The 14628-nt window shown below is 44.9% G+C and overlaps 1 protein-coding gene across 1 annotated transcript in view; it reads right to left on the bottom strand.

Moving 5' to 3' along the window:
• Nucleotides 1-215: 215 nt before the first annotated feature.
• Nucleotides 216-14628, bottom strand: part of LOC310800837 (kelch-like protein 9) — a gene marked incomplete at both ends in the record, with an annotated part of 60990 nt that continues 46577 nt past the window's right edge. The window contains 2 exons of the mRNA XM_083664741.1: nucleotides 216-410; nucleotides 4208-4269. Coding sequence (XP_083520867.1) covers nucleotides 216-410; nucleotides 4208-4269 — 257 coding nt within the window. The remainder of the gene's footprint in view (nucleotides 411-4207; nucleotides 4270-14628) is intronic.

The raw sequence follows: 14628 nt of genomic DNA, 5'->3' as shown, positions 1-14628 counted from the left end.
TGCGTTTATCCTGCCTTTTAATGTAACCTGATGAAGGTCTAATGACTAAAAAGTTGTGTTAATATTAATAAGAATTATTCCACATAAAATCATGCAGTTGTCATGAAATGATACAATCATTACAGCGACAAGAAAGAAATCCGGTCTTGGCGATTCAGATTTCCTCAACTTGATGTTTAGTTGCAAGAGCAGATCAAAGTTATGGAGAAAGGATTCTAACTCAAGATGATGCGGCGTTGATGTGAGCCTACCTGCAGGTAGCGTGTCTGGTAAGCAGCAAGTTCCTCTCCCAGAGGAACCACCACCTTCTGCACGCTGCGCTGGTGGGAGTGGGCCTGGATGTCAGGACTCTCCTCTGAATGCAGCTCGATGTGGGAGATCAGCAGGTTAGAGATCACCTGCTGCACCGACTAAAGGGAAGAGAGATGAGACAGAAGAGCAGTTAGATGGAAAAGTGGTTTATATGGTCACATTCAATATCGCATCTCGTCACTTTTTGTTACCTTACGAAATCATACAAAATATTGAATGGTCAGGTCTGCATCATTGACTTATTGTGCAGCTAATAGCCCCCGGTCCCTTAGGTTTCTGACAATGTGGCCCCCTGAACAATTTAGTTGAATAGCCCTGCTGTAATTTATAGATTAATTATGCTATAACTTATTTGTACTGATACGAATGCTTATATTAACCCAGTGGCACTCATATTCTGGTTTATTTCAAGAAAAACATTTTGGCTAGTTGAAATTAATTGGCTCGTAACTTTAAAATCTAGCAGCCATATTGGCTGGTGATAAAAAAAAGTTTAATCTCAAACCCTGCAGGGAGAGCAGGTGGTGACATAGGAGTGAGTGAGAAAAGGAGCAAATATATGCTTGTTAAGACTGAATACTGACATCACAACCATCTAATCCTAATGTTAATTTAAAATTAGATATTCCTATATGAATCTGGCTTCAAACGACCAAAATCTTTATATGATGATAATAATAATAATCAATGATGGTGGTTCACAGACGTGTGTGTGTGTGGTGGGGGGGGGGGGGGGGGGATGCTCTTCAGTCGGCCACGAAGTGAAATGAACACACATACGGCAGCCACAGTCGAAGAGGCTCCTCATATTTCGTGCTTTTGTGTGTTCAAAACACTCTTCCCTCAGAAATATATTTCTCTTCTCCCAATTATTGCTGCATCCCCTAACCGCACACACGATTCCAGTCTTTCTTGATTCCATTTAGCAAGTCAAAACTACGTGTCTGTCCCATAGACTGTAAAAATAGGTCTGTCCATTGGCACAGACCTTAACCGGAAAAAACAAACAGATTACCGGAAATTAGCTTGGTGCTGTAGGTTGCTAACGTTAGCTATAGGGGTGGGGGAAAAAATCGATTCACCTAAGTATCGCGATTTTTAATATCACTATTTTTTGAATCGATCTTTTATTCCAGAATCGATAATCGCAAAAAAAAAAAAATGTTTTGGGTGCTTGCAGTCAGGCCACTCACTGAACAGCAGGCCAGACGCCGCCTACTGGTTTACTAGTGGTTTTATTACTTTATTAGTTAGTCTGAAGTAATAATTACACTTCAGGGTTAAAGTGGGTGCATCTCATTGTAAAATTGGACTTCAAACGGCCCAAATCTGGCTTCAAACGGCCCAAATTGGGCTTCAAATGGCCCAAATTTCACGCGCGTCGGCCCATATCGGCCTGGCCTGCTTGGTATCTAATGCCCGGCCTGAATTATGATCCCAGTCCGCCCCTGTTTTTAACTATATCGCCCAGCCCTACTCATGATATAATATACAGTCTCTAGTGTATGATTCAACTTTTCCCATGTTCTAATCTAGTGTAAAAAGGCAAACAAACTGAAAAAAGAAAAGAAAAAAAGAAACAAAAATCGCAATAAATCGTAATATCGAATCGCAATAATCGTAGAATCGCAATACTTAAGAATCGCAATATAAATCGAATCGGCACCCAAGAATCGTGATAGTATCGAATCGGGAGATAAGTGAATCGCCACAGCCCTAGTTAGCTAGCTATCCCAGCTAACGCTAGTTATGTAGTTAGTTGTTAGAAGTAGTGAGCAAGTAAAACGTTGTGTTAATAAACGATAGGGACTCGAGTGGAGTTTACAAAATGCGGAAGTTGGAAAATAAGCGGCCGGTGTGAGGTGTGCACTGCCTCACTCGCCGGAACAAACAATTGCGACTGACGTTCCTCCCACAGGTAATCTACTAACCTGCCTGATTGCGGCTCTGCCCCTTTTCTCACTGGCGCCACCCGCCACAATAATTTGGAAATAAATGAAAATAAATATAATGGGGAAATACGATTATGTTATTTTCCTTTCTGTTACATCAGCACTAAAATCAGCCCTAGCATTTTTGGGTAATGGAATGACCTTTGCTTCCTTCCAGGACTGCGGACAGACATTACTCATAAGAGTCAGGTTGATATGACAAATGGGAGTGGCAATGATGTCTGCTACCATTCTCAAAAGCTTTCCGTCTAGGTTGTCAATGCCCGGTGGTTTCTCATTATTGATGGCTGAGTCTGACAGTAGTTTTTCCATATCTTATGCATCAGGTCATCGAAGTGAACATGTATCTGGGGAAGAGAGTGAGGATCAGGTATCAACAAACACATTACTGTTACAGATTGATGTGTAACCTTCGCCAGACATTCAGAGAAGCTGTAACCTCAACTAACTTGAAGGAATGGGTTGATGTGATGCAATCGTTGAAAGAAAATCACACATTTACTCTAACCAACTTGCCTCAGTTTGAAAGCAGTGGAGGGTAGATGGGTGTATAGGATGCAATGCAATATTGTACCTTTATTGATACGGTGTGGTATCAATGATACCACAAGTGGGAAATTAACTTGTTACAGCAGCTCACAAACAGAAAATTGACATGTTAAAATAATTCTAAAAGTAAACAGATATATCCAATATACACACTGTTGAAAATTGAAGTTCCATTGGCATAAGCTATAATTGCATACGCATAATTAATGGTATGACTTATTAGTGACATCTCACACATACATTCACCCCAGTGGCATTGAGGATTTCTCCCTTTTGCTGAAACAATGGAACTTCAATTTTCCACAACACACACTAAAAACAAAACAAAAAAATACACACAGCATAGATTGAAGAATTGCACAGTATAGTATTGTAGCGACCCAGGGTTTGACATGTAATGTGGTGATGCGGTGTTTAGATAGGAACTGATGTGTGGGGGTTGTTCCTGGGGGGGCACGGTGTGTAAGTGGCACTTCCTGTCTCATGGTGATGTGAGTCTGTATATGTGAGAGAGCTGGCTGGTCGTGTGGGGAGCTAGCAGCATAGCTACCGCTAGGAGCTATGAGAATGAGCCAAGAATAAAAGCCTGTACCAACTACAAGTCTCCTGGTTCCTGAACGAATACCTGATTCGTTACATTGGCGTCAGAAGTTAAGCGGTATCGCCTCTGCGTCGGCCGAGAGGGGAGAGGGTGAGAAGGAACGGCAAAAGAGACTGTGTGTGAGACGGCTTTTGGGCTCGAGCATCCTAGCGGTAACGGTTAGCTACCTGGGGTGCTAACTGCTACGAAGACCATGTGCGATGGTACGCGACGGAGAATGGCCGTCACTGAACGGGGAAAAGGAGCTTATACTGGCTCCCCTTATACTGACGTTCAGCTCGATGCTGGCGGGCATGGAAGCCCGTGTGTTGAAAGAAGTCAGTCGGCTGTTGGAAGCGACGCCTGCCTGGGCAGTAGATCTGATGCAGATGCTGCAGGAGGTGATGCAGCATGTGGACTTGATGAGCACAGAGGTAACGCAGTGTGGAGAACGGCCGGAGGAGCCGCAAAAGAGACTGTGTTGGACATGCGGGGAACATGGGCACCTAGCGAGGTGGTGTCGCAGCGGTCCCGGGGGAAAGACCAGGTACGCGGAGCAACGGTACTGGGGACGGCCGGGAGCCTGCTGGTTATGCGCTGCGGTTGGACACCTAGCCAGGGAATGTCGAGAGGCTGTCGGGGACCGGAGGACTGCAGGAGAAGAGAGGCGTGCAGGCGGCGGGCAGGTGAGACTCTGTTGGACTTGCCGTTCGCCGGAGCACTTAGCGAGAGACTGCACTGAGAGTGTGGAGGCCGGAGGAGAGACACCGGCTGGGGAGGATGTGAGCGGCCGGGGAGAAGAGAATGTTGTTACGGTCAGGAGAATGGTGCTCCAGGGGAGCAGCCAGAGGGAAGAGGGAGACATCATCTGCAGCGCTGTTACAGTCGGGAGGGGGAGCTGAAGATGCGGCTGGGGTGACGTGGCTGAGGCTCTGATGTCACGCCTGACGACACCGACTGTGGTTGGCTCTGCCGACGGTACCCGATCAGGAACCGGAAGCGCTTAAGTTTGGTTGTTGATATTTGTGTGGTTGAATAGAGTATTTTTCGTCACCGTGTTGAAAGAGAATGCATTTCCCTCTGTGGAAATAGATGCTGGCGACGGTACAGTCTGATGTTGGGCTCCCGTTTGTGAACGTGGAATTTCTTCACCCAAGGAAGGGATGCAGAATGCGTCGTTACACCGGCAACGTAGAATACGTTGATACACTGCCTCCCTGGAATATGATCGCCTTCCTCGTTTGTCGAGTCGATTTGACACGGGAATATTGACTGAAGATGCCGTCGGGCTGGCCAACTCAGCTGCTCATAATGTGATTGGCTAGCGCACCTCTTTCGCGTGGACGCGCGCCTGTGCATGAGCGAAAAACGTGCGCGTGCACAGGCAGATCCCAGGTCCACTTACCTAGTAGAAAACCAGCGTCGTAGTATCAGTTAACTAGATAGCTTTGATCCTGTTCAGTCAAACCAGATCAAAGGGACTTATCGCGGATCTGTTAAACTAGCTTCGTAGTACAGGCTTCAGTTCAATGGTAAACAACCGGCATTGATCTTCAACAACAACAACAACAACAATTCTGGTTTCTGTCTACATAAGTCAACATAGACAGATAGTCACAAGTACTTAGGCAAGTACTTCTCTCTTTCTCAACAATGATCATGTTTTACTTTCAAACAAAACATGATATTCAGCCTGTCTCTCAGGCTTCACAAACTCCCTGTGCACATGTACAGCCTACCATCCATCATCCATTTCCTCTACCCCCCTTCAGCCGCTCACAGCAACATGGCTTCTGTTCCTCCTTTTCTTCCAGGGCCATATGGCAGCAGCCTGGCTATTAACCCAAGGAGTCCGGCCACAGACTAAAATCGGGCCACAGACTATTCAGTCTCAGCCTCTTCCTTCTTTTCAAACTTGTCTATCCTCACACCCATCCCCATCCCCTCCCTACCCCATCCCTTCCCCAACACCCAAACATTGTGGTTGTCTTGTCTTGTGCTAATACTTAACACTCCACAGCAGCGTCACCCACCCAGGGAGCTTCATCACTTCATCCCGCCGCCGTGGTAAAGAACCACTTGCTGCTGCTCAGAGGCAGCTCAACCAGCCCGTCGCTGCAAAGACGCAGTTTACCCGGCTACCAATGCTCAGAGCGCTGCTTGCTCCATCACCTCATCCCTTCATCCCCTCATCCCTTCATCCCCTCATCCATTCATCCCCTCATCCCTTCATCCCCTCATCCCTTCATTCCTCCATCAGAGTGAGGACAGGGGTGAAAGGAAGCCTAGCTCTGCAACCTGTGTTGAATCTTGACTAACACCACAAGCTCCCTCCATCCCTCCACATTCAGTTCCCTCTATCAGCTGCTGCAGTCGCAGTCGCTTCATCAGCCAATGCACAGACCACAGTTCACTATTTCAGTTGCTACAGACGCAGATCGCTTGATCAGTCAGTTTACTCTATCCGCTGCCGCAGATGCAGTTGGCTTCATCAGCCACTGCACAAAATGCAGTTCACTCTATCAACCGCTGCAGACGCAGTTCACTTTGTCAGCCAATCTATCAGCTGCTGCAGATGCAGTCAGCTTCATCAGCCACGGCTCAAAAATGCAGTTCACTCTATCAACAGCTGCAGACGCAGTTCACTTTGTCAGCCAATCTATCAGCTGCTGCAGATGCAGTCAGCTTCATCAGCCACTGCAAAAAATGCAGTTCACTCTATCAACCGCTGCAGACGCAGTTCACTTTGTCAGCCAATCTATCAGCTGCTGCAGATGCAGTCAGCTTCATCAGCCACTGCACAAAATGCAGTTCACTCTATCAACCGCTGCAGACGCAGTTCACTTTGTCAGCCAATCTATCAGCTTTTGCAGATGCAGTCAGCTTCATCAGCCACTGCACAAAATGCAGTTCACTCTATCAACCGCTGCAGACGCAGTTCACTTTGTCAGCCAATCTATCAGCTGCTGCAGACTCAGTCAGCTTCATCAGCCACTGCACAAAATGCAGTTCACTCTATCAACCGCTGCAGACAGTTTGCTTCATCAGCATGTTCAGTCTATCAGCCGCTGCAGACGCAGTTTGCGTCATCAGCATGTTCACTCTATCAGCTGCTGCAGACGCAGTTTTGCTTCATCAGTCACTGTACAGAATGCAGTTCACTCTATCAAATGCTGCAGACGCAGTTCGCCTCATCAATAAGTTCAATCTTATCAGCTGTTGCATACGCAGTTCACTTTATCAGCCACTTCACAGAATGCAGTTCACTTATCCACGGCTGCAGATGCAGTTAACTTCATCAGCCAGCTCACTCACTCCATCACCTGCTGCACACGCAGTTCGTTTATCAGCCATTGCACAAGTTCAAAACTCTTACAGCCGCCACAGACGTAGTTGGTTCATCCCACATTGCACAGGGGTTCAGTTACAGCTGCTGCATACGCAGTTCGCTTCAATAGCCTCCTTGTGCAGTTTACTCAGTTATTGCAGACAGTTAGCTTCACCTATTGCACAGAGTAGGGTTCACTCCATCAGCTACTGCAGACAGTTATTTCCATAAGCCACTGCATGGAGTGCAAATCACTCCATCAGCTGCGGTATAAGCAGTTAGCGTCATCAGCCAGAGTGTAGTTCACTCCATCAGATGCTGCAGACAGATAGCTTTGTCAACCAATGCATAGAGCATAATTCATTCGCATCAGTTGTAGCACACAATAGCTTCTCCAGCCACTATAAGGTTCACTCCATCAGCTGCAACATACACTGTTAAATCCATCCGTCACTATACAGAGTCCAGTTTATTTCACCAGCTACTGCATAGTGCTGATCACTCCATCAGCTGCCGTAGACAAAGAAGGCTTCATCAGCCATTGCGGAGTGCAATTCACTTCATCAGCTACTGCAGATGGCAGACGCAGTTAGTTTCATCAGCCACCGCACTAGAGTGCAACTTGGTCTATCGGCTGCAGCAGAAGCAGTTAGCTCATCAGTCATGGCTAGAGCTAGGCTACAGTTTAATCCATCGGCTACGGTAGATGCATTTAGCTTCTTCAGTAACTGCACTAGAGTGCAACTCATTCTTTATGCAGCTCGCTAGATCAGCCACAGTGCACTCCCGTCAGCTACTACACAGCATGCAGTTTCTTCTTCAGCTGCCGCAGACAGTTCTATCAGCCACAGACAGACGCAGAGGTCAAATCTTTCGACCCAGTCTCGCTTTCATTCAGCCGCAATTATCATCGCTTATCTGCCATTCTTTGGGGGCATGTTGGGTCTAGGAAGTCCATACTCATCCACTCTCATAACTCAGCAGTCCTAGAAAACTCAGCAGTCCTAGAAATCCTAAACAACGATCGATCTAGTCTTCCAGCCATCATGCATTTCTTGCACAGAATCGCGTTGATCTCGGCTCAACACTAGTTCAACAGATCAGCATGGAATTTCCTTCCCTCTACTTCTGCTTCTACACCTATCTTAGCAACACAAGGCACTGACTAATTATTTCCGCTTCATGTATGCTGCAAGCATCACCTCAAGACCCACTCTTTACCAAAACAGGAAGAGTGGCCACTCAATTCCGGGTCCAGAAGCTACACCAAGTTCTCTGTATATATTCTGAACAACTTCTATATCTTCCTTCCGAGCAATTCCTTCTACAGTCTCAGACTGAATATCTCAGACCAAACCATTCAGGTTCATGGCCGCTGGTCATCTCAAGCATACCATTCCTATATCGCCACAACGTCAATGATCTTTGTCAAGCTCACGCTCAACTCAGCTCTTTCTAAATCCAACTCTTTTGGGGGTCTGAAATCAGCTCGGACGTAAACACGCCTGAGAAGCAATCCGCTCGGGCAGCTCATGCTGAGACGGAACCCCCAACGCTGAGTCTCCTCCTGCCTGTCTCCTCCCAGACAGACATCAACGGATGACACCTTCATGCATTCTCACATGCACTTTCATGCACCCCAATGCTGAGTCTCCTTCTGCCTGTCTCCTCCCAGACAGACATCAACGGATGACACCTTCATGCATTCTCACATGCACCTTCATGCACCCTCACGTGCACCTCATCACTTACACATATCTATCTTCATTAAAGCTTCAAATGATACATTGTTGTGGTGTGGTCCTTGCTAGTGAAATGTTAGTTAATGAATGTTAACTTAGGTTCAGGAGCAGGGCCACGCCTCAACCACTTCTCTAACCACGCCTCTAACCACACCTCAATTACCTGGCAGGTTACATATACATGTACCTGGTGAACCTGTCCTGCCCTGTTTGTCTCAGATCATCTCAGTTCTCTCAACCCACCCTCCCTTCCCTTCATCCCTACCCGCAACCCTCATCCCTTCATCCCTCATTCCTACCCTCAACCCTCATCCCAACCCTCACCTCCTAACATCCTCATTCCTTCCCGTCAAATTCGGTGCATGTCTCTCTCATGTCTCATTCCCAGGATCTGTCTGGAGGGGTCTGAAATCAGCTCGGACGTAAACACGCCTGAGAAGCAATCCGCTCGGGCAGCTCATGCTGAGACGGAACCCCCAACGCTGAGTCTCCTCCTGCCTGTCTCCTCCCAGACAGACATCAACAGATGACACCTTCATGCATTCTCACATGCACTTTCATGCACCCCAATGTTGAGTCTCCTTCTGCCTGTCTCCTCCCAGACAGACATCAACGGATGACACCTTCATGCATTCTCACATGCACCTTCATGCACCTTCATGCACCCTCACGTGCACCTCATCACTTACACATATCTATCTTCATTAAAGCTTCAAATGATACATTGTTGTGGTGTGGTCCTTGCTAGTGAATAGCACTTTTATCCAAAGCGCTTTACAATCAGTAGGTAGTCTACATTCACCCATTCATACACCGATGGCGGCAGGCTGCCACGCAGGGTGCCTACACACCATCGGGAGCAATTTGGGGTTAAGTGTCTTGCCCAAGCACACAACGACAGCAGCTGGGAGGGAGCGGGGATCGAACCGCCAACCCTTGCGTCATTGGCCGACCCGCTCTACCTCCTGAGCTAAAGCCGCCCCGTAGGTAGGGGCTTGTGTTAATTGAAAATGAATGGGAATGTTGTGGGGAAATAGAATTTGATGTGGTGATGGGAAAAAAGATGTCGGGGAAAAATGTTGTGTTTTGGTACAGGGATATATGTGTGGGTTGTGGGTGCCAGCGTGGGAGCTGGTGCCAGCGTGGGAGCTGGCTTTTTGTTGGGTGAGGACTATGTAGCGACCCAGGGTTTGACATGTAATGTGGTGATGCGGTGTTTAGATAGGAACTGATGTGTGGGGGTTGTTCCTGGGGGGGCACGGTGTGTAAGTGGCACTTCCTGTCTCGTGGTGATGTGAGTCTGTATATGTGAGAGAGCTGGCTGGTCGTGTGGGGAGCTAGCAGCATAGCTACCGCTAGGAGCTATGAGAATGAGCCAAGAATAAAAGCCTGTACCAACTACTGTACAAGTCTCCTGGTTCCTGAACGAATACCTGATTCGTTACAGTATATTGCACAAAAAATAAATAAATAGTAAATGGACTGCATTTATATAGCGCTTTACAATGTGGCTACACATTTGCTGTCTCATAACTTGATAGAGATTAACCAAAAAGAAAGAAAAGTAAATAAAGTATTGATCAATCCACTCCAACCCATTCCCGTGTCAGTCGGACTGTAAACAATGAAGGTTATTGTGGATTTGTGTTTCCAGGGGCTTTAAGTACATTACACCACTGCATATAACCAAAACAAACTGTCATCTGTAGGTGCTGAGGCGTTTCCACGGCAGCCCAGCCTGTTTGAAGAGTGGCCGGCCCAATGCCCGCAGACTTCCTGGTGGCTCACAATGACCCGTTGGAGCAAGGTCACGTTCAGCAGGGTGCTGGAGATGTTCACCCAGAGGGATGGGAGGCGTCGCGGACACGTCCTGGAGCAGATGGAGAACTATGGTGTGTGTCGCTTTATGAGGGTCCCTCTGGTCGTGGATTATCATGGAATGTAGAGAGGGATATTCCAGGCAGGGAAAGTTAGGTGATTTGATAAAGTCTCTGGATAAGTCAGGGACTATTAGGGAGTTTTATGAATAAGTCACTTTACACGAATATAGTAGAATGCATTTTTCTTTTTCTTTAAACCAACCTGGAAAAGGGATGCACAATATTGCATTTTTTTGGGCCGATATCCAACATGCTGATATTTTCCAGTTCTTTTGGTTGATTGCCGATACGATATATGTGCACACCCCCCCACCTAATTTATATATATATATATATGTGCACACACCCCCCCCCACCTAATTTATATATATATAGATATATGTGCACACCCCCCCACCTAATTTATATAGGCTTATATATATATATGTATATATATATACAGTATATAGATATATATGTGCACCCCACCACCTAATTTATATATATATATATAAATATATATATATATGTGCACATCCCCCCACCTAATTTATATATATATATATGTGCACACACCCCCCCCCCCCCACACACACACACACACACACACACACACACAAACACACACCTAATGTCAGAGAACATCAAGTCTCTCCCATAGTGTCATTAACACATTTTATGCCTGCTCTTATAATGGTGCACTGGCAGACATAATGACCAGCTGTTTCTCAGGAGGTACAGTGGGTTGTCCACTAATCCCTTTGGATAAGTGGTTCGATCCCCGCCTCCTCCAGTCCGCATGTTGAAGTGTCCTCGGGCAAGATACTGAACCCCAAATTGCTCCCGATGACTCTGCCAGCACCATTGCATGGTAGCTTGTCGCCATCGATGTATGAATGTCTATGTGAATGGGTGAATGTACCTACTGATTGCAATGTGCTTTGGATAAAAGCACTATAAAAGGCTGACCATTTATCATAAATACAATGCTCTTCAAAATGTACACATTGACTGGAAACCACACATCCTTTGTTAATTCTGTTTGTGTGTGTGAGCAGGTAGGCTATCATGCCCAACGTGGAGACCAAGGTCCTCCTGGTGCAGATCTTCGGGGAGAAGAGCCACCGTATGAGGAAGTACAGTATTTCAATAAAATGTTCTGTTTCTGTCCTAAATGACTTTAAGATTATTTCATCCTTGAATGCTGCTTCATTACAGAGAGCATTTGACAGGAAGTCTCAAAGGCCACAGTATTGATAATTTCAGGAAGGGTGTAAGAGCAAAAGTGGGGAGTTATGACATGTAGCATACACCCATGTTATTTTAATCAAATGTACCTGTCATAGGAAAATAGGGAGGAGGAAACGTAGGCAGGTGCCTTTGTTAAATGAGGCATTGAGGTTTAATATGAATGAAGGCTGCAAAATTTACTTCCCTAAAAGCCCCTGAGGGACTCCTGTGAAAATCTGTACAGAAGAATACCTGCAAACAATGAACATGATTATATTGTGCTATGGAAGCCAAATTATGTGGAAATATAGCTATATATTTATCCACATTTTCTTAAATAACCGTTAAACAAGTAAATGTAGAGGTAAAAACACTACGGAACAGATGCGGGATCCAACAAAAATAGAACAGGTGCGTCATTTTTCTGTACCGCATGTATCGCCCATCAATTAACATGGGCGAGAGTCGATCGGATCCGTAACGCATCTGGTGTACATTGCCTGTAATATATACGTAAGCTCCCATCATAAGCTCCCATCATACTCTAGCCAGTGGAATAGTCGGCCCATCAGCAATCAAAAAAACTCTCTAAAGTCCTGAGACCAATGAGTGAGTCAGGTTGTCATGGTTTGATTGCACAGTGAACTATTCTCATCAGTGTTGAAGGAGAGCGCTGTTGTTAAAGTGATTCTGAAATCTCTGTGTGTCACTGGTTTCTCTGTGGAGTCAGTATCCTTCTCCCTGTTTCCCCCAGTGTTTCCTTCACATTTATTAACTGAACACCTCACACTATAAGATCAAACATACCAGTAGGCTACATTTGACATACAGGTGACATACACTGTCACCCGTAGTGCTATTTATCCATCTAGATCGCGTTAGGGCTTTTCACACTACACTTAGCCAGGGATAAGTCAGTCGCTTTGCCTGGGGCTAAGAGCGCTGTTAGCCCAGGGCTAAGAGAGCGGTTAGCAACAGGGCTAAGAGAGCTTTCACACTTGCACAATCCACCTTTCAGCCAGCAGATGGTGACAAACACCACAATGGGGATTTGAGGTAAAACCGAATTTAGGTTTTTGGGTGTTATAATGGATGATGAATTAAGTTGGAAATCTCATATAGCATTATGTAAAAACGAAATTGTCCAGAAATATTGCTGTTTTGAACAAGACAAAGTATGTGTTAAAGTATAAGGCAATGCAGATTTTGTATTTTTCAATTATTTTGCCTTATTTTGTTTATGGTGTGGAGGTGTGGGGTAATACATATATGAGTAATATAAATCCACTATTTATTTTACAGAAAGGAGCAGTAAAAATCATTCATAATGTGGACTCAAGAGAACACACCAACAGACTGTTTATCAAATCCGGATTAATCAGACTTAGAGATTTAGTTGAATTACAGACATTGGTTTTGTTTAGAGCAAAGAATCAAGCTTTGCCAGTTAATTTGCAGAAATTGTTTGTTTTTGTTTCTCTAGAGGAGGACCATAGAAGGAAATATAATTTTAGACATCAACTTGCACGGACCACATTAAAACAGATGTGTGTTTCAGTTACAGGTATTAAACTTTGGAACTCTCTACCGAATTATTTAAAGAGTTGTAGGGGTATTCTCCATTTTAAAAAGATTTATAGGAAAATAATAATTAGCCAATACGAAGTATCTGGATGATTTTCTTATTGTACACATTTTGTTTGTTCTCATGTGACATGATTGTGTCATAGTCACAAGATTGCTATGCTACACTTTATGTGCTAGTTAAAAGGAAAATACCATCCTCAGATACTTTGACACTGTTCTAGATCATCAACCTCTGACGGTCAGTGCATTCCACGAGTTCTTTTATCAGAAAGAAGAGAGGAGAAAGAGAAAGAAGTCCTTGCTTTTTTTGTCCTTTTGAGGGACTGACACCAAAACCTGATGTTTATGTTTCAGACAGTTGGACATTTTTGTCCTATTCAACTCCATCGTAGCTACAATGGAAATATCTTGACATCACATCATCTGTGTTTAGCCAACTATCCACAGGAATATAACAAATTGGTTGCTTTATAAAAGTGTACGTGTTTTAGGCTTATAAGGAGAGAAACTATGCTAGATGAGACAATGAGCTTAAAGGAACAGCTCACCCTAAAATCCAAAATACATATTATTCCCTCTCACCTGTAGTGCTATTTATCCATCTATATCGTTTTGTGTTAGTTGCCTGAGTTTTGGAGATATCGGGCTCTATTCTCCCACAGGCCATCGGCGCTATTACGGGCCTTAACCGCAAAAAAACGTGCCTTGCGCCTGTTTCGGCAAGATAGCAATAGGCTTTAGGCTGCCAAATGCGCTTTAGGCCGAATGGGCGTGGCGCAGTCCCAAAGTGGGCGTGTCGGCGCTAAATACCAGCCTAGTGTTATCTTGGGAGCTGGCCTACATTTAGCGCTTTGCGCTTTTGAAAAGCACGCCTATTCTGTGCCTTCACTGCTTCTTCTCTGTCACCCTTCTCTCTCTCTCTCTCTGAGTTCCCAGCATGCATTGTGTTTCTTCATTTCGCTACTAAATAGCCACCAAATGAGCCAAAATAGATATAAAAGGTAGTTCTAAATTAATGTGTAATGGTAACACAGCCTGCCATTGTCAACATTTCAATATTGGACCAAATCAAACATCGAAATGAAAATACCACCCTATGTGAAACATATATGTCCTCCTGGGCCTATATATACCCCTTGTGGAGTTAACGTGATTTAGAGAAGTAACAGCGGAACGCGCTTCGGAACGCGCTTCTAATGGCATCTGCTATACTCCAATAACTTGGCCCTATTTCACATTTAGTTTTACAATAAAAACACATTTATGCAATGACTTGACATAATGTAGGGTATATTTATGTGCATCATCCTTCCTGCAGCAGGCGAGAGAAAATGATATCTTTCTGGACAAACTTTCACCAATCTAATAGGCTATATTTTTCTAGCTGATGCATAGAACATTATTTTCACTTTGATCTTGCTATAGTGTAGCTATTTACATGCTTGCAGTATTGAAACTGCAGTTAGATTGGTTTGAGAAGCATAATAAT

The sequence above is a fragment of the Poromitra crassiceps genome, assembly GCF_964638095.1.
Source record: "Poromitra crassiceps genome assembly, contig: HAP1_SCAFFOLD_97, whole genome shotgun sequence".
Taxonomy (NCBI): domain Eukaryota; kingdom Metazoa; phylum Chordata; class Actinopteri; order Beryciformes; family Melamphaidae; genus Poromitra; species Poromitra crassiceps.
The sequence above is the reverse complement of the archived record's forward strand: the minus strand, read 5'-3'. Positions and strand labels throughout refer to the sequence as shown.